Here is an 18,154-nt window from a genome sequence, read left to right as displayed (position 1 = left end):
CCCACGGAATTGCACCTGAGATTGATCTCAATTTCCCAAGTCATGATCCCTTTTCACTTGCTTAGAAGTTGGAATATATTTTTTCAGTATTCATTCAGTGTTCAGGATTCATTCTACAACTGTTTATAAGAGTAACCAGCACTCTGGCTGGAGCTGGGGAAATATTTGTGTAAAAACAAACTGCATTCCTTGACCATGACACATATATTCCTACAGGAAGAGACAGATAATATAATTAAAAGTAGATTTGCAGTATCTTGTTGGAAGATGACAGGAGAAAATAACACAGCAGGCTAGGGCCCTCGTAATTTTATATACATTGGTCATGGGTGAGCCTTATGCGTCGGGTAAGATCTGAACAAAGACTGAAAGGAACCTGAGAAAATAGTCAATGTTTTAAAAACTTAATGTTTTCAAGAATTTCTCTGGCAGCTATGCTGTGAATAAATTGTAGGTGGATCATGAATAATGTATAAAGTGGTGGCTAGGTCTCTAATCCAACTAGGCATCCCGTTTTACTTTACTGGCATGATAGAACCTGACCAGCATTCATAATGCTGTTTGCATAGGGTAATTTCAGAAAGGCAGAATTGTCTCTCCAGCTACGTTCCTACTTATTTGACCCTTTTATAGATATAGCTTTGTTTTGAATTTTAACTGAATAAACAATATATTAAAGATTATCTTCATATAGTTTTTCTATGATTGCACCCTAAAACTGTTTGCAGTAAAAAATGTTGGTCAATCTCAATAACTAGTTCTTCCCAGAGGGCAAAGAATATTATTAGAACTTTACCATCACTTATAGTTTGACTTTTTTACTTATGCTGAAAAAAAATATTTTTAAAGAATTTATTCTGTATCTAATAGTGTGCAAAGAAGTATAAAATTCTGATCTTCAGGACACCTAAAGATCCTTAGTCCTATAAAAGAAGCGAACATGTAAGAGATATGAAATTACTACTAAAACTTAATATTATATATATGTTATATAACATACAATTACATATTATATTGTTCAGTGCTTAATTTTATTATGCAGATTCCCTGTGAGAAATTTAAAGAAGTTGAAGTATTTTAGTTATATTCTGAATATCTTTTTGAGCACACTTTTTTTTTTTTTTTTTGCCTCAACATAGGTGAGATATAGCATTTTCTTGTCAATAACAACAGCTCTTTTTGGGAGTGATTTTTCACGAAAGGATTCAGTCCAGTTAAGAATCTGTATGTGTGGGTGGTGCCTGTGGCTCAGTGGGTAGTGCACTGGCTCCATATACCCAGGGTGGCTGGTTCAAACCCGGCCCAGGCCAAACTGCAACAAAAAAAATAGCTGGGCGTTGTGGTGGGTGCCTATAGTCCCAGCTACTCAGGAAGCTGAGGCAAGAGAATCGCCTAAGCCTAGGAGTTGGAGGTTCCTGCGAGCTTTGTGACATCATGGCCCTAAGAGGGGATAAAGAGAGACCTGGTCTCCGCAAAAGAAAAAAAAAAGAATATGTATGTGTCATGTAAAGAATTGGAAGGGAGTAAGGAAGAATCATTCTTCATATAAAAGAATGAGTGTTCATAAAGCAAAGCAAGGATAATGAAATTTGATATTTAAAAATTACTAACTTGTAATTGGATGACCATTGGATAAATTTTGGTTGGATAGGCAGCCACTGTAAGAATAAGGAAAATTGGCATGACCAGGAATTCATGCCTGTAAATTCTATACTCTGGGAGGCCAAGAAGGATGGATCACTTGAGCTCAGGAGTTTGAGATCATCCTCAGCAAGAGCAAGACCCTGTCCCTACTAGAATTAGAAAACTAATGATCCAGGAGTTGTTGACCAAGCTACTTAGGAGGCTGAGGTAAGAGAATCACTTGAGCCCATGAGTTTGAGGTTGCTGTGAGCTGTAAAGCCATACTATTCTACCTACGGTGACACAATAAGATTCTTCCTCAAAAAAAGAAAGAAAGAAAGAAAAATGGAAAACAGTAAAGCTATGTTCTAGTTTTGCTTTAGTAATTATACTTACTTTTAATACAAAGAAAAACGTGAGGGCCTACAATATGACAGGTGGAAAGAAAAGTGAGGAATCTAAAAGTATACAACATTTAGTACAGCATACATGAGTGTTCTACCTTCTGATTTCTAGAGGGAAAAATACGAATTCTTTAAAAACTGACCTACGAGGGTAGTGAAAGTAAATTGAGTAAATCACAAGGCAAATCTAGAATTTGGACACTCTTTGCCTTGATTGTATCAAGTCTAACATGAACCTTTGCCTTCCAGTTTCCTTTCAATAGATATATTCTTTGATAAAGTTTTTGTACAAATATGTTCCTTTCATATGTTATCAAAACCAGTAATTGTATAATAGTTTCATAATTATTTTGTTGAATAAATGCCATTATTTGCATAGTCTGCTCACAGATTCCCTAGGAGGTAAATTAGTATTAATTTAGTCATACCTTTAGGTGTAATGAAATAGATTAAGAGAAATTTAAAAAAAAAAGTATAGTTTTACTAATCATACTAAAATTAATGCATTTATTTTTACTAAATGTTATTTTTAATGTATAAAATGATATAATTCACTTTGTTTAGCCTACAAGTCCTGGTCAACCTGTCACTCCACTTCTCAGACGCTGCACCTCAGCCTTGGAGATTATAGTGAGAACTGTTCCAGGACTGCTACAAGCTGTCTTCCTAATAGCAAAAGTGAAATACTTGTCAGGTACAGTACACCTTAAAAGCTTAAAATAAACTCTTTATTCTGATGTTGATAAAAATAGGTGTAAATAAAGTGAGCATTCCACATATATGGAAAAAAACATGTAAAATGCACATTTTGCATTTGCAGGAGCCATTTGATCCAAGTTACATAACTCACCATTTAATCCCCTAAAAATTGCTACAAGCTTTTGTGGTTCACATGAATTGCTGAGAAAATACAGTGTACCACCTAAAAAAATAAGTCTGTCAGATGGTATTGGGGACCATCAATAAGAATTTGTAGTCTTTAATACATGGTTACTGACTTCCTGGCATAGTAACAAAATGGAACATTTACCAGATTTGAGGCCCTTGTGACATGTACATTAATGCCTGTTTAGTGTTTGTGAATGATTATGTATTCCTTAAAAAAATCCCAGTTATAACCTTAGCTTTTTAGGATACAGACAAATACATGACTTAACACATAAAAATAGACCATTATATCATGTTGGTATATATTTTTACCAGCTGATGTTATATGAAATAAATAAAGTTCATAAAGTTATCAGCAGAAACTGATTTAAAGGTGTTTCCATTTAAAAACACCTTTATAAAAAAAAATACTGAGGTGATATCCAAAGCTTGTTGTAAGAAGCAATCTATAATACCTTTGGATTGAGTTATATTGAGCCTTGTGATATTTCTACTTTCTTCTCAATTGAAACGGTATTACCTACTATGATTAGACTACGACTTTGATTTCTGTAATTATCACAAAGTTATTAGCTGTTCTAAAAATTGATATAAATCAGCTGTTCTAAAAATTGATATAAATCAGTCACAATCTAGTAATACTTAATTGCCAGTCTCTAGGGATGAAAGTTTCTTATATTAACCTCATTTCTAAAAAGAGCAGGCTTAAGTCATTTGACACATGTTGCTAAATTGCAGATTCCAGTGATTTCTGACACCAGCTTGCTGAAGTTGGACCAAACATCACAGATTAAGGGCACTGTCGTCCATAAAACTGCCCTCACTTTCGCTAGCACAAATTTGGGGGTTCCTAGATCCTGCATATCTGACTAGCTGGCTATAAATTTGGAGGTTCCTATAACCTCTTTAGGTTCAATAACATACAAGAATGGCTCACAGAACTCAAGAAAGCACAGGACATACGATTACAGTTTTATTAAAGCAACAGGATATTAATCTGGAACAGCAAAAGGGAGAGAAGCACAGGGCTGGGCTTTCCTTGTCCTCTCCCTGTGGAGTCGGGACACGTTACCTTCCTGACACTCAGAGGATTACCAACTGAGGAAGCTCACCCAGTTTTGGTGTCCAGATTTTTTATTGGGATTTCATTACATAGGCATGTATTATATCACTGGCCACATGATCGAACCCAATTTCCTGCCTTCCTCTGGCTCAGAGCCCCAGTCCTCTAATCACATGGTTGGTTCTCGTGGCCCTGCTCGTCCGCAGCCTGAGAGCGCCACGGTGAGCCTCCTCCCTAGGATAAACCATCAGGGACCACTTCAAATAGTGAAGGTGCTCCTAGCACTAGGGAAATTTCAAGATTTAGAGGCTCCCTCCCGGAACCTGAGAAAAACTCCAGGCAAGCATTTTATTACACAGGACCCTGACAAAGACAGATGTGTGGGACAGAAAGGTCTTGCACTTCACTCCAGGGAAACTGGGCCGCTCTTAGATGAGAAAGCGATGTCGATGTTGATCTGTGTTGATGTGTGTTTTTTTCCCAACAGTGATGACCCTCATCTCATTTAAAATACTCTGTGGCCTTCTGATGCTAACCCCACACATCCTTCCCCTCCCCTTTAAAAGAAACAAGAAAGATTCTGATGTCAAGTATTCATACAGCCCTGTTCTCTTCAGTGTCTCGGCTGTAAACCCTAATTCTTTCTCTGTATACTTTGTCCTAGAAAAACAATCTCTTTCTTCAAGTTACTACCTTCATGCTCCTCTTTCCTAAAAGAATTGTCATTCAAATTTATTATATTTAACCTTTCCTTTAAAAAAAAAAGAAAGGAGTTCTAGGTGTTGAATTTATAACAGTAAAAAAAAAAAAAAGATCCAACATTATTAATTATACTTAATGAGTGATAACCAGATTTTGATACTGTTCAGTAAATTCTTGTGCTATCTCAGCCAATTATTTGTCTATTAATCCTGTCTCTGAGAAAATCATTTTCTGTTTTGATAGGTCAGTAGGGTGACTCTTTGGGAATGAGAAAGCTCTGACTATAAGCCTTATTTTGTCTGCTGAGGCATCAGGTAAGGTTGAGATGTATATCTGAACAGAAAATAATTTAGGAGCTCTTCTTCTCCCATTCTCCTAGCAAGGCCGCCTGGGAAGTTGGCCTGCTTATGCCTGCTGAAGACCAGCTTATGGGATAGCTACATGCAGAGCAGTGCAGTTTACATCATGAGAAACTTCTAGGACCAACAGTCTGTTGTTGTTTTTTCTCTAAAGAACCTCTTCCTATCCCATCTGCCAGCCCAAGATTGATTTCACCATTCCTGTTACTTTAATATTCATAATTCTCTTCCATTATAAGACTTTGAGATATAGAGCAGATGTTTTTGAAACAATTGATATTTCAGTCAGTATTTGAAGGCATTTTAAATCCATAACCCATATTTCTGAACCTCTAGAATATATCCTTGTGCCTTTTTTGTTAGTTTATGTATAGTAGTAATAAAGTTTTTGGCCTAGAGGGATTACCTGACTCTATCCTCTTTGTTAATGTAAGTGATACTGTAGCCTGCTGCTTTTTTTTTTTTTTTTTTTTTCAGTCTTTGGCCGGGGCTGGGTTTGAACCTGCCACCTCCAGCATATGGGTCCAGTGCCCTACTCCTTTGAGTCACAGGCACTGCCCTAGCCTGCTGCTTTTTAAATGCCTGTGTTTTACACAATTTACTTTGGTGAAATTGTAAATAAAACCTTTTTCTTGACAAGGAAAATAAAGATCCGTTTGAGGGCCTCTGGGTGATGCTGGTGCTTGACTCTCATCTCTCCTGCTTTCCCTGGTCTGCTCATTAAGATCAAGAACTGGTCTGACTGGCAGGTTTATTCTTTCATATGAACTAGGAGGAAACTAACGCAGGTAAAATTAAGCCATGACCTTATGAACTAGGAACTTTAAGTTTAAATACCAGAGCTATCTATAAGCTAAACCCTTCCCCCTCCTGTGTCCCCGCTCTGCTCTCTGAATTATCTGAAGTATAAGGATGCGTCCTCTCCCTCCCCAGGTGATATCGAAGCGGCTTATAATAACCTGCAGCACTGCCTGGAGCGTAATCCCTCTTACGCGGATGCTCATCTCCTGATGGCTCAGGTTTATTTGTCTCAAGAAAAATTCAAATTGTGTTCTCAGTCTCTTGAACTTTGTCTGAGCTATAATTTTAAGGTAAGTATTCCAGACTCAATTGGATAAGACCTGTTACCCTCCTTGAACATTTACTTATTCAAGTATTTTTGCTTTAATGTGATGTCTTGCTAATAAATGCATTTTTAATGGGAACAGTAATTGAACACAGAAGTAATAGAAGTGGAGGCAACTCGGATGTGTGTTAAAAACTATATGAACTTGGCTATAAAAGACCTTGGGTCAGTGTCTGAGTTTTCCATATGTTTCTCCCTGAGAGTATTTTCTTATTTTTTAAAAATAAAACTCCTAACATACTACTGTACTGTTATGATAATTATACGCAATGATTAAATGCAGTGATGAATGCGCATAGAAACACCTGTACACTATAGAGCATCATGCTAAATCTGTTTCTTTCTTGGACCTTGGTTTTGAATAACTTCCTTTTAGTTTCATCATTAAAGAACATCCAGTCATTGTGAAAGTTATTTTGTGGTTTGAGAATATAAACATACATTTCTGTCCAAGATATTCTGTGTCTAACATCCAGTATCCCTTCAGGATAAGGGAAAACATAGGTTTAAGACTCCCTGAACTACCTAGAGCCAAAGATGAGTTTTTCAGACTTCTGCTTTGCTTCCCAGGGTCTTAAGCCCTGTGGCGGGAGAGCCCTGGTGTAAACTAGAGAATTCAAGTTCTAGTCAGGATTTGCAGAAAAATCACCTGCTTCTTGGGGTGGTGATTTTCAAGACTGATTGTGCATGATCACCCCCATGCTCATTCCCTGGCCACAGTGAGTGGAAGAGTCTGAGAGATGAGCACGTTCCTGCCTTCCCTTGACTTTGTTCCTCACTCATTTTGTCATTCTCATATGTTTTTTGTTTACACTGTTGATCTCCAGACTAAAGATACAAGCTCTGCTAGTACATATCTAGGAGTGATATAGAAGGGTAAAGCCAGTGTTTGATTAAAGTATGCTGACATTTTCAATCTTAAAAAATAAAGGAAAAAGAATGTGTTTCTTTAAGTGTAATAACTTCATGTCAGTACTAAAAGTCCCAGGATGAAGAAATTTCTTTTCTTTTCTGAAAACTCCTTAGAATGTATTTGCCAGTCTTACTAACTGTGCATTTTCTCTCTGTCAGAGTAGAAACACCTGATCAACCTCTCTGTCCTCCAGGAGGATGTTAGGTAGTGGCAATTTCCTTTACTCTGATTTAGTACTATACAGGAAGGGACGGAAATATACCTAATGCATACGATCATAGATGGACTGCTCTCAGCGATCCTGGGATTTTAATGTTTGATAGATTATAAATTATGTGTTAATATGGGCACTCCAGAAGGCATTACTAAATATTTTTTAGGTGAGAGAATACCCTTTATATCATTTGATAAAAGCTCAGTCACAGAAGAAAATGGGAGAAATAACAGAAGCTATTAAAACTCTGCATATGGCAATGAATTTACCAGGAATGAGAAGAATTGGAGCTTCCTCAAAATCCAAACATAAAAAAAATGAAGTTGATACAAGCCACCGCTTATCAATCTTTCTTGAGCTGGTAGATGTTCACCGCTTAAATGGAGAGCAGGTAGGTGAAGTTTTAAATTCAGTGACTCAGATCTGAATATATTACTTTGGTATATATACATATCTGTAGAAAATGAAAAAGCTGACATTATTCCCTTGACCAAGTGGCAAAGTTTAGAAATTTTATTTTTCATTACTTTGCACTAAATCACATACTTTCTACAAGTCCCTGAAAATAATTTGGTCCTGGATGACTTGAAGTATCAATGTGCTTAAGTTGGCTACTATGAAATGTGATAATAGATATGATTGTCTTGGTTACTGTGAAAAGCAATAATATAATACAGTTATAATCCCGTGAATCCTTAAAGGAATTAACACACATACATATAAATGCACAGACATACTATTGTAATAAAATGAAAATGCCAACCAGAAATTCTAGTAATTGAGAAAACAAAATGAATCCTTACAGAATACAGCTTTCATAAACCTGTAGGAATATCATAAAGTCAGATACTTTAAAAAATAATAACACAGAGATTAGATAGAATTCTGGGAAAATGAAAACCTTATGGAAAATGAAGAACTGAAAGTCATTGATCAGTGCTTTAGGTTTTGAGGTTGCTAGTCACTTATTTCATTTTTTAGTGAAAATGAAGGTGGTTATATTGCTAGATGTTTGCCAAATCACAAAGAATTTTTATTTTACTAATAAATTAACTTAAAATACATTTAATAAGTAGGGCTGATTCTACTGTATATAGGTGATTGATTCCAATATGTACTTTTTTTTCACATTTTAACATTTCTGAAATCAAAACATCTTATAATCTCTAAAGTTGAGATGAATCTTAAATGATGTTTTAGGTTCATTCAGGTACATATTTGAAAATTAGGTAAGTAGTCACCCAAGGTAGAGCATAAATGTTGTTCTGGTGGAGACATTGAAGTGATCTGGTGCTTCATGAAGAGCCAGTGTGTGCAGTGGTGACTAGATACTGTCAAGGGGTAACAGTCACTGTAGCCAAGAAGCGAGGCTTGGGAGTCCAGCCGTTGGAGTTCAAATTCTGGTTTGTTAACTATTTAACTCTCAAACTCTCAATTTCCTTTCTGCAAGATGAGGTTAATAAATATAACAATAACTATTAGAGGGGGGGTTGAGAATTAAATGGGCTAATACAAGGTTGGGTACAAAGTAAATGCTCATTAAATTATGGTAATAGTAACTGTGTAGCAACCATTGTTGTCCTAGTTTTGTGAACATTTACCCAGCTAACAAATATTTATAGCCCCATCTGATTTGTGTCTTTGAGTTTAATTTTAAGTTTTAGTACTTTTTGGAAAATCTGTCAGTTTATTTCACCAGCTATCATAATTGTATGAGCATTTATTCTATATAATTAGAAAATCCTCCTTTCTACTATAATTTGTTGACTATTTTGAGAGAATAGTATTTTCATTTTATCTTTACAGCATGAAGCAGCAAAAGTTTTACAAGACGCCATCCATGAATTTTCAGGAACATCTGAAGAACTGCGTGTTACTATTGCTAACGCAGACCTAGCTTTGGCCCAGGGAGATACTGAGCGGGCATTAAGCATGCTTCGAAATGTTACAACTGAACAGCCTTACTTTATAGAGGCAAAAGAAAAAATGGCAGATATTTATCTGAAGCACAGAAAAGAGAAAATGTTATATATCACTTGTTATAGGTAAATAATTATCTCAACCCATTATATTTTAACACACTTATCTCCTAATAGTAATTCCCAAATTTCTTCTTTATCTCTGTTCACCTGTTTTGTAGATGCTGTAAAGATCCTTTCCATTATAGTCTTGATTCCCTCTTCTACCAGCCACAATCAACACTAACCAAGTCATTTCCTCCCCCTAACACATAATCATGATGAGTTCAAACTGTGGCTTACCCTGGCTTCTCAGTTCTCCTCATCAAATTTTATTTCTAGACTCTGAATATTCCTCTTGGAGGAGGGAAAGAGCAACAATTACATGTACCCTAGTAACTTAAGAGGATTATGTAATATAACAACAGTCTAGGGCATAGACAGGCATATTTAATAATATAGGGTGGCAGTAAAAGGATTGTAGCTTAGTATGCAGCACACTGAAGTATGGTTTGCAACATTTTCTTGGTGAAAGGACAGGTGCTTTAAAAGTTGTATCTCACTGATGCCCTCAGGAGTTATTGGAATACATCTCACACACACACACACACACTCTCTCTCACACACACACACACACTCAGGTGGTTCTTTGTCTTCTCCCAAACAAAAAGGTAAACATGCAAGCATATACTTTATGTAAGAGAAAATGAATGTTTTATCTCTTGAAAACATAGTAAAATGTTGATGAATTAATTCAATGTTTGTTTATCTATATTTTATAAATAACAAAGCTCAAAAAGCTGCACAGATTCTTTGTAAGTGTTGAGCGATTCAGAGAATGTGAGCACCACCCTACGTTTAGCTGGATGAGCTGGAGCTCTTAGTGATATTTTCTAAGATACATCCAAACAATAAGTATTGTTATCTCTAATGATACAAAAATACCTAAAAATAGAGCTGAGTTGTTTTGGATGCACCATAATGTAATAGATAAAAAGGCATAGGTTTCATTTCAGGTAGCTCTGAATCATTAGCTACACACTTCAACTCTCAATGTCATCTGTATTTGTGTATTAATTAGGAAAACTGTATGTTAAAGACATAGACCCATATTATATGAATAACTTTGGTACCTTGACCTTTCATGGTATAAATATTACAGGTAAAAAATAAGCAGCAAATCCTGAAGTACAAGATTTTGCATTTTTTTTTAAGGTAACTCATTTTAGCTTTTGGTTTATGCCATGAGTATCAGAGCTCTACATTCATAGGAGAATATTGAGATTTTATTCCCTCTATCATTTTTTGGTAACTTCACTACCACATAATTTCAAAATTAAAGGTAGCAAAATGCACATTTCCAGATAATGAATGTTTATGTTTACCAGCTACCTGTATTCTATTACCTGCATTGAAGAAAATGGAAAGATTCAATGACAGAAATTACTGATTTAGCATAAACAGTCTGGGTGTGGGTATAGGTGGGGTTTTATGACATTACACTGTTGGATATGTTGAAGGTACTCTGAAGACTACTACCTATTGAAATAAATGGACTTACCTTGTATTTTATTGGTTTAGAAGAATATATTTGTATTCAAGATCCTAAGGAGAATTGGTTTTATTTGCAGAGAGATTGCTGAAAGAATGCCCAACCCTCGTTCCTTCCTTCTCCTTGGTGATGCATACATGAATATTCAAGAGGTAAAATTTCTGGTGTTACTGAACTTAGATTTTAAAAGAAAGAAAACTCTTTGTGATTAATATAACTTTATAATAAAAGGCATTTGTTTTTGTTAATGTTTTTTAATGTTTAAAGATCCAGTTATAATAAAAAGGAGATAACCAGTAAAATTTAAAATATATATATATATATTTTCAAGTTGAGATCCAGTAATTCAGTGTACCACTATTTGAAATATGCAGTAGAGATGACAGAAGTAATATTGATGAACAATGAAGAGAGCTGCTGACTAAGATGGGGTTTTCTTCAAAGGGAAGCAGCTGACTCTTTGTGACTGCTTATTAGAATGACTTCCAGAAATGAAAAGTCAGGAAGCTGTCTTCTAGTTCTAACATGATTATTTTTGGAGATAAGAGCACAGCATGGGTTAGATCATAGCAATAAATGGTACCTACCCTACTCACTATCACCTTTCTGAGACTGTTGTAGTTCCCAGAATTCAGTATGTGTTTAGTCTTTGTGACATATTCCAAATGTAGATCTTAACTATAGAAATGTTGCTGTTTAATGGAGTTTGGTTAATCGGATTTTATTGCTTATTTTTGTGTTTGATAATATTAGCCTGAAGAAGCAATAGTAGCATATGAGCAAGCGTTAAATCAGAACCCAAAAGATGGGACATTAGCAAGCAAAATTGGGAAAGCCCTTGTCAAAACCCACAATTACTCAAAGGTAAGTCCCTTTGAGACATGTCCATTGGATCCAATGGATAAAACTGTGTCCCAGAGGCTTCTTCACCAAGCCCATGTGCATCTTTAAGGGTCGTAACTGCAGAACTGGGATTTGTGTTAAAGTCTATCTCAGTGTTTTGAATTCTTCAGTACTTTACTTTGTAAAGTTTGTTTGGGCTCCTGAATTTACTTCATGCTTCGTTTTGCAGCTACATCGTCATATTACCAAATCAATTACCCATAAAGTTGCTGTTCCTATATCTCTCTCATTATGTAACAAAGCATGATAAATGTTCTTTGTACTGAACCAATTGTGGCAAGCTATGTGTCTTGAGTGATTTTTTTTTTTTTTCCTAGTAGGAAGAATGGATTTTGCTTTAACTGTTCCATTCTTGCCCTATTCTTGGGTTATTGTTAAACAAATATACCTTAGCTAGCAAATGTATAGCATTTGAATGTAAACTATATACATTCAGTAAGGTTCACTGGCCTCTAGAATAAAACCTATAATTTTTTTTTTTTTTGTAAACACTGTTACTTAGTCACTTATCCTAAGAAATTTTAGTTTCTTTATGCTGTGTTTGATTCTCTAAGAAAAACGGCATTCTTGACTAATAGGTATAGCCTGAGATTCTTGCTGGTTATTTTTATTTATGCACATGCTTTAAGTCTGTAATGTGTAAAATATCTATGCTTGAATGCCATTCTCATTACCTTTTTTTTCATAAATGAAATGGGTTCTGTTTAGGCAATCACTTACTATGAAGCTGCTCTGAAAAGTGGACAACAGAATTATCTTTGCTATGACCTGGCCGAGCTCTTATTAAAATTGAAATGGTATGACAAAGCAGAAAAAGTTCTTCAACACGCTCTAGCTCATGAATCTGGTATGCAAGTCTTTCTGATTTGAGAAAAGTATAGCTGATAAAGCTGATATCTTAATTTTTATTTTATAAAAATGTGTATTTGTATTCTCAATTTTTTATATGTGTGATTGATTATATAGGTGCATAGGTATTTGTATCAGAATGCTACTCTCATCAAATAAGGTATTTTACAATCTAATACAAGATTTATAGAAAGATAGCTTACTTTCCAAAATAACATAAAGTCAGTTATCTTTAAATTGCAACTACCTCTGGCATACAAACATGTTAACATATTTATAATCTTTACTTTTTAAAAAAGTAATACATCGTTCTTTTAAAAAATTCAAGCACTATAAAAGAATATAATGTGTAAGCCATCTGTTTCTGTCTTGAATTCCACTTGCCTTATTCTCAAGTTACCTCCTTATAGGCAGTTTGTGATTTAATATATACATATTCTCTCTGTCTGTGGGTGTGTGAGTATAAATGTAGTAAGTGTGATTTTTTTTATTAAATCATAACTGTGTACATTGATGCATTTATGGGGTTCAGTGTACTAATTTGATATACCATGTGAAATGCTTACATTGATCTGATTAACACATCCATCACCTCGCTTACTTATTTGTTGTGGTAAGACAATTATACTCTCTTCTTAATGGTTTTGACATGTACCATTGCATCATGCACATTAGGTGAGGTCCCCCCAAATTCCCTCCCTCCTCCTAACTCCCCCCTCTCTTCTCTCTCCTCTTCTCTTCCACTTTCTGGACTGTAGTTATGTTTTACCATTCCTATGAATGTGTAGGTGATTATATATTGATTTCATATTAGTATTGAGTACATTGGGTACATTTTTTCCATTCTTGAGATACTTTACTAAGAATATGTTCCAGCTCCATCCAGGTAAACAAAAAAAATGTGAAGTCTCCATCTTTTTATGGCTGCATAGTATTCCATGGTGTACATATACCACAATTTGTTAATCCATTCATGGGTCACTGGGTACTTGGGCTGGCAATTCTGAATTGGGCTGCAATAAACATTCTGGTACAGATGTCTTTGTTGTAAAATTATTTTTGATCCTCTGGGTATATACCTAGTAGAGGAATTGTAGGATCAGACAGTAGGTCTACTTTTAGTTTCTTGAGTATTCTCCAAACTTCTTTACAAAAAGGTGGTATTAGCTTGCATTCCCACCAGGAGTGTAGAGGTGTTCTCTTCTCTCCACATCCACACCCAACATCTGTAGTTTGGGGATATATATATATATATATATATATATATATTTTAGTTTTGGTAATTTGTTATGTGGGCTAGTCTTACTGGAGTTAGATGATATCTCAGAGTGGTTTTGATTTGCATTTCTCTGATGATTAAAGATGATGAACACTTTTGCATGTGTTTGTTGGCCATGTGCCTGTGTTCATCAGAGAAGTTTCTGTTCAAATCTCTTGCCGACTTAGAAATAGGGTTTGATTAGTTTGAGTTCTCTGTGGATTCTAGTTATCAGACCTTTGTCAGAAGCATAACCTGCAAAAATCTTCTCCCATTCTGAAGATTGTCTGTTTGCTTTACTTACTGGGTTCTTGGCTGTGTAAAAGCTTTTTACTTTGATCAGATCACAGTGATGTATTTTTGGTGTTGCTTCAATAGCCCAGGGAGGTCCTCTTCATAAAATATTCTCCCAGGCCGATTTCTTAAAGTGTTTTCCCTGTACTCTCTTCTAGTATCTTTATAGTTTCATGTCTTAAGTTTAAATCTTTTATCCAGTGAAAATCAATTTTTGTTGATGAAAAGTGGGGGTCCAGTTTCTGTCTTATACAGGTTGCCAGCCAGTTTGCCAGCACCATTTGTTAAATAGGAGTCTTTCCCCCATGGAATGTTTTTGATAGGCTTATCAAAGATCAAATGACAATAAGTGTCTGGGTTCATCTCTTGGTTTTCTATTCTGTACCGTAAATCTACTTTTCTGTTTTTGTGCCAGCACCATGCTGTTTTGATCACTATAGATTTATAGTATAGCTTGAAGTCTGATAAAGTGATACCTCCTGATTTGTTTTTATTTCTGAGTAATGCATTGGCTATTCAAGGTTTTTTCTGATTCCATATAAAATGAAGCACTATTTTTTCGAGCTCTTTAAAGTATGACAATGGTGCTTTAATAGGGATCGCATTAAATACTACCCAAAGCAATCTACAGATTTAATGCAATACCTATTAAAGTATCTTCAATCCTTCAACCATGCTGAAAGCTCTCACCCAGTAGCGCCTTTCAGCCTTTTAAACAGAAGTGCATTTATGCCTGCTCCAACTCACTGGTGCCTCCCATCTCCCTCAGAGTTACACCAGGGTCTTCACTGTGCTGTGGCTTCCTGGGCCCTTCGCATCTGTGTGCCTGCGCTGCTCCTGACTCCCCTGACTGCTCCTTCCCTGCTCTTTTCCTGCACAGCCACTTTGTTGTGCCTTGTGCTCAACTTAGAGCTCTTCTTACCTATATAATAATGATTTAAAAACCTGCCGGTTAGGCTGGAAATTTTAAAGAAATAATGTGTATGAACACTTAAAACAGTGTGTGGCATAGACTATGTACTGGATAAATGGTGGAAAAAACTTATTTTTGTTAATTGCTGGTGATCTTTTATTGCTTTTATTATAAAATACTTAAATATCACCTATCGTGTGCCAAACTTTATTTTAATTGCATTGCATATGTTAAATTATTTAATAATGTGATAGCTTTTTAAGTCTTACAACAAGCCAATGAGGGTAGGTATAATTATTTTTCCTATTTTATGGATGAAAAGAAGTACAGAATAGTTAAATTCCTTCTTCAAGATTAAATGGCTATTGACTGGTAAAGCCTAAGTTTGAAACCAGAATGGTTGGCAACAAAGTTGGTGCTCTTAAGGACTATGTTTTACTGATTATAAAGGAGCAGTTGTTTTCTTAATTCTATTTAGCAACTACTCTATTTTTTTTTATGACTTCAATAAATAGAAATTTTAATACACTTAACGAATGAAAATTGAAATTCTTGTGGTGTTAGTTTTTCCTTTTGTATTTTTCTTTTTTTCAAGACAGAATCTTGCTCTGTTGCCTGGCCTAGAGTGCAGTGGCATCATCATAACTCACTAAAACCTTGAACAACTGGGCTCAAGCAATTCTCCTGCCTCAGCCTCCCCAGTAGCTAGAACTACGGGTGTGCACCAACATACCTGGATCATTTTTCTATTTTTGTCTGGAGACAGGGTCCCTTTATGTTGCTTAGCCTGGTCTTCAAATCCTGGCCTCAAGTGATCTTCCTGCTTCAGCCTTCCAAAGTGCTGCCATTACAGGCATGAGCCACCAAGCCCAGCCTTGGATTGTTGATTCTTAATACAGGTCAAGAAAAACCTTTAGTTATCCAATTCTTTAACTTTTCTTCCAGCCAGTTTTTATCTTAAATCCCTTCTTAAATCCCATTCTTCAGTTTATTCACTATTTTTCAAAGTATTTCTTTTGAAGTTTTAAAAATTATAGAAGAATGTAAACATTAACTTGAATATTTCTTTCCATTGAATTCCGTTTTTTGTAGTAAATGAACTGTCAGCTCTCATGGAGGATGGACGTTCTCAAGTTCTTCTAGCAAAAGTTTATAGTAAAATGGAAAGACCTGGTGATGCGATCACTTCATTACAGCAGGTGAACACATTTGTTTGTAAGCGTGGTCCTGGGGTGGCAGATGAGTGTAGAAGGGAATATGCCACATGTAAAAGGAAAACAATCTCTTTTGGCCCAGCAGTCACAAAAAAAAAAAAAAATGCCAAAATAGAAATAACGATTAGATGCTTATGGCTGTACAGTTTTAAATATATTATTGCTGATTATTATAACAATTAGAGAAAGTTGATGTTGTTAGTCCTGTGTTACAGCTGAGGAAACCTGGCTTCATAACTTGTGTGGCGCCATCTGACTAGTGTTATAATCAGGATTTGAACTCCTGCTTACTTCCTCCATTTACTTAGATCTTCTTTACTTTCTTTTAATATGTTGTTGTTCTCAAAGTAGAGGTTTTACGCACATTTCCTTACATGTGTTCCTGAGTAGTTATTGTTTTTTAATCACTTCAATTTCTAGTTTGCTTACAGTATTTTTAGTGACTTAAATGTATCAAATGCATTTTCTGCATCCATCAAGATAGTCATATGACTTTCTCCTTGTTCTTTTAATGAAGTGTATTAAATGTTTTTTTTTAATGAAGTGTTAAATGAATGAAATGTTTTTCTTTTTTTTTTTTTTTATTAAATCATAGCTGTATACATTGATATATTCATGGGGCATCATTCACTAGCTTCACAGACTGTTTACCAAGTTTCACATATACCCTTGTAAGATGCACCGCTGGTGTTATCCCACCAATCCCCTTCCCTCTACCCACCTCCTCCCTTCCTCCCCTCCCTTTCCCCCTTCCCCCTATTCTTAGGTTGTAACTGGGTTATAGCTTTCATGTGAAAACCCTAAATTAGTTTCATAGTAGGGCTGAGTACATTGGGTACTTTTTCTTCCATTCTTGAGATACTTTACTAAGAAGAATATGTTCCAGCTCCATCCATGTAAACATGAAAGAGGTAAGTCTCCATCTTTCTTTAAGGCTGCATAATATTCCATGATGTACATGTACCACAATTTATTAATCCATTCGTGGATTGATGGGCACTTGGGCTTCTTCCATGACTTAGCAATTATGAATTGGGCTGCAATAAACATTCTGGTACAAATATCTTTGTTATGATGTGATTTTTGGTCTTCTGGGTACATGCCCAGTACAGGGATTACAGGATTGAATGGCAGATCTATTTTTAGATCTCTAAGTGTTCTTCATATCTCTTTCCAAAAGGAATGTATTAATTTGCATTCCCACCAGCAGTGCAAAAGTGTTCCCTTTTCTCCACATCCGCGCCAACATCTCTGGTCTTGGGATTTTGTGATATAGGCTAGTCTCACTGGAGTTAGATGGTATCTCAAAGTAGTTTTGATTTGCATGAAATGTTTTTTTAAATGAAATTTTTTTTTGAACATTTTAATGAAATGAAATGAAATAAAATGAAATGAATAAAATGAAAAACATTTTAATGAAATGTTTTTTTAATGAAATTTTCTTTTAATGAAGTGTATTAATTTTCAAATATTAAACCACACTTATATTCCAGAAATAAATATCACCTTGTTACAATTTTTTAAAAGATATTGCCAGATATTGTTTTCTAATATTTCTCATTCAGGATTTCTACATGTATGTTCAGAAAATAGATTGATGCTGTTTCTTTGATGTTCATAACAATTCAATACTGAAACCATTGCGACCTTGAGACTTTTTTGATGGAAATTTTTTATTAATAGATTCACTATGTTTAATAGTTTTCAGACTGATCATTTTTATATTTCTTATATCAGCATAGATGATTATAGTTTTAGGTAGTTTGTTGAGTTCATTAAATTAAACTGACAAATTTGTTGACATAAATTTGTTCATTATATCTTTTCTTTTGAATGTCTATAAGTGCTGTGAAAATGATCTTCTTTTACAGACCAGATAATAGTACTTGTATTTTCCTTCCTTTTTTAATATGCAATTATG

General features: G+C 35.2%; 1 protein-coding gene across 2 annotated transcripts in view; it reads left to right on the top strand.

Moving 5' to 3' along the window:
• The window catches only part of TTC21B (tetratricopeptide repeat domain 21B), a 91,460-nt gene that overhangs the window by 31,758 nt on the left and 41,548 nt on the right, over window positions 1-18,154 (top strand). For both annotated transcript variants that reach the window (XM_053597853.1, XM_053597854.1), the window contains 8 exons: window positions 2,592-2,721; window positions 5,973-6,130; window positions 7,459-7,683; window positions 9,099-9,337; window positions 10,882-10,954; window positions 11,556-11,666; window positions 12,414-12,552; window positions 16,112-16,218. In XM_053597853.1, the coding sequence (XP_053453828.1) occupies window positions 2,592-2,721; window positions 5,973-6,130; window positions 7,459-7,683; window positions 9,099-9,337; window positions 10,882-10,954; window positions 11,556-11,666; window positions 12,414-12,552; window positions 16,112-16,218 (1,182 nt within the window). The remainder of the gene's footprint in view (window positions 1-2,591; window positions 2,722-5,972; window positions 6,131-7,458; window positions 7,684-9,098; window positions 9,338-10,881; window positions 10,955-11,555; window positions 11,667-12,413; window positions 12,553-16,111; window positions 16,219-18,154) is intronic.

Source organism: Nycticebus coucang, chromosome 7 (genome assembly GCF_027406575.1).
Source record: "Nycticebus coucang isolate mNycCou1 chromosome 7, mNycCou1.pri, whole genome shotgun sequence".
Taxonomy (NCBI): domain Eukaryota; kingdom Metazoa; phylum Chordata; class Mammalia; order Primates; family Lorisidae; genus Nycticebus; species Nycticebus coucang.
Note: the sequence above shows the minus strand (reverse complement) of the source record. Positions and strands in the feature narration are given on the sequence as shown.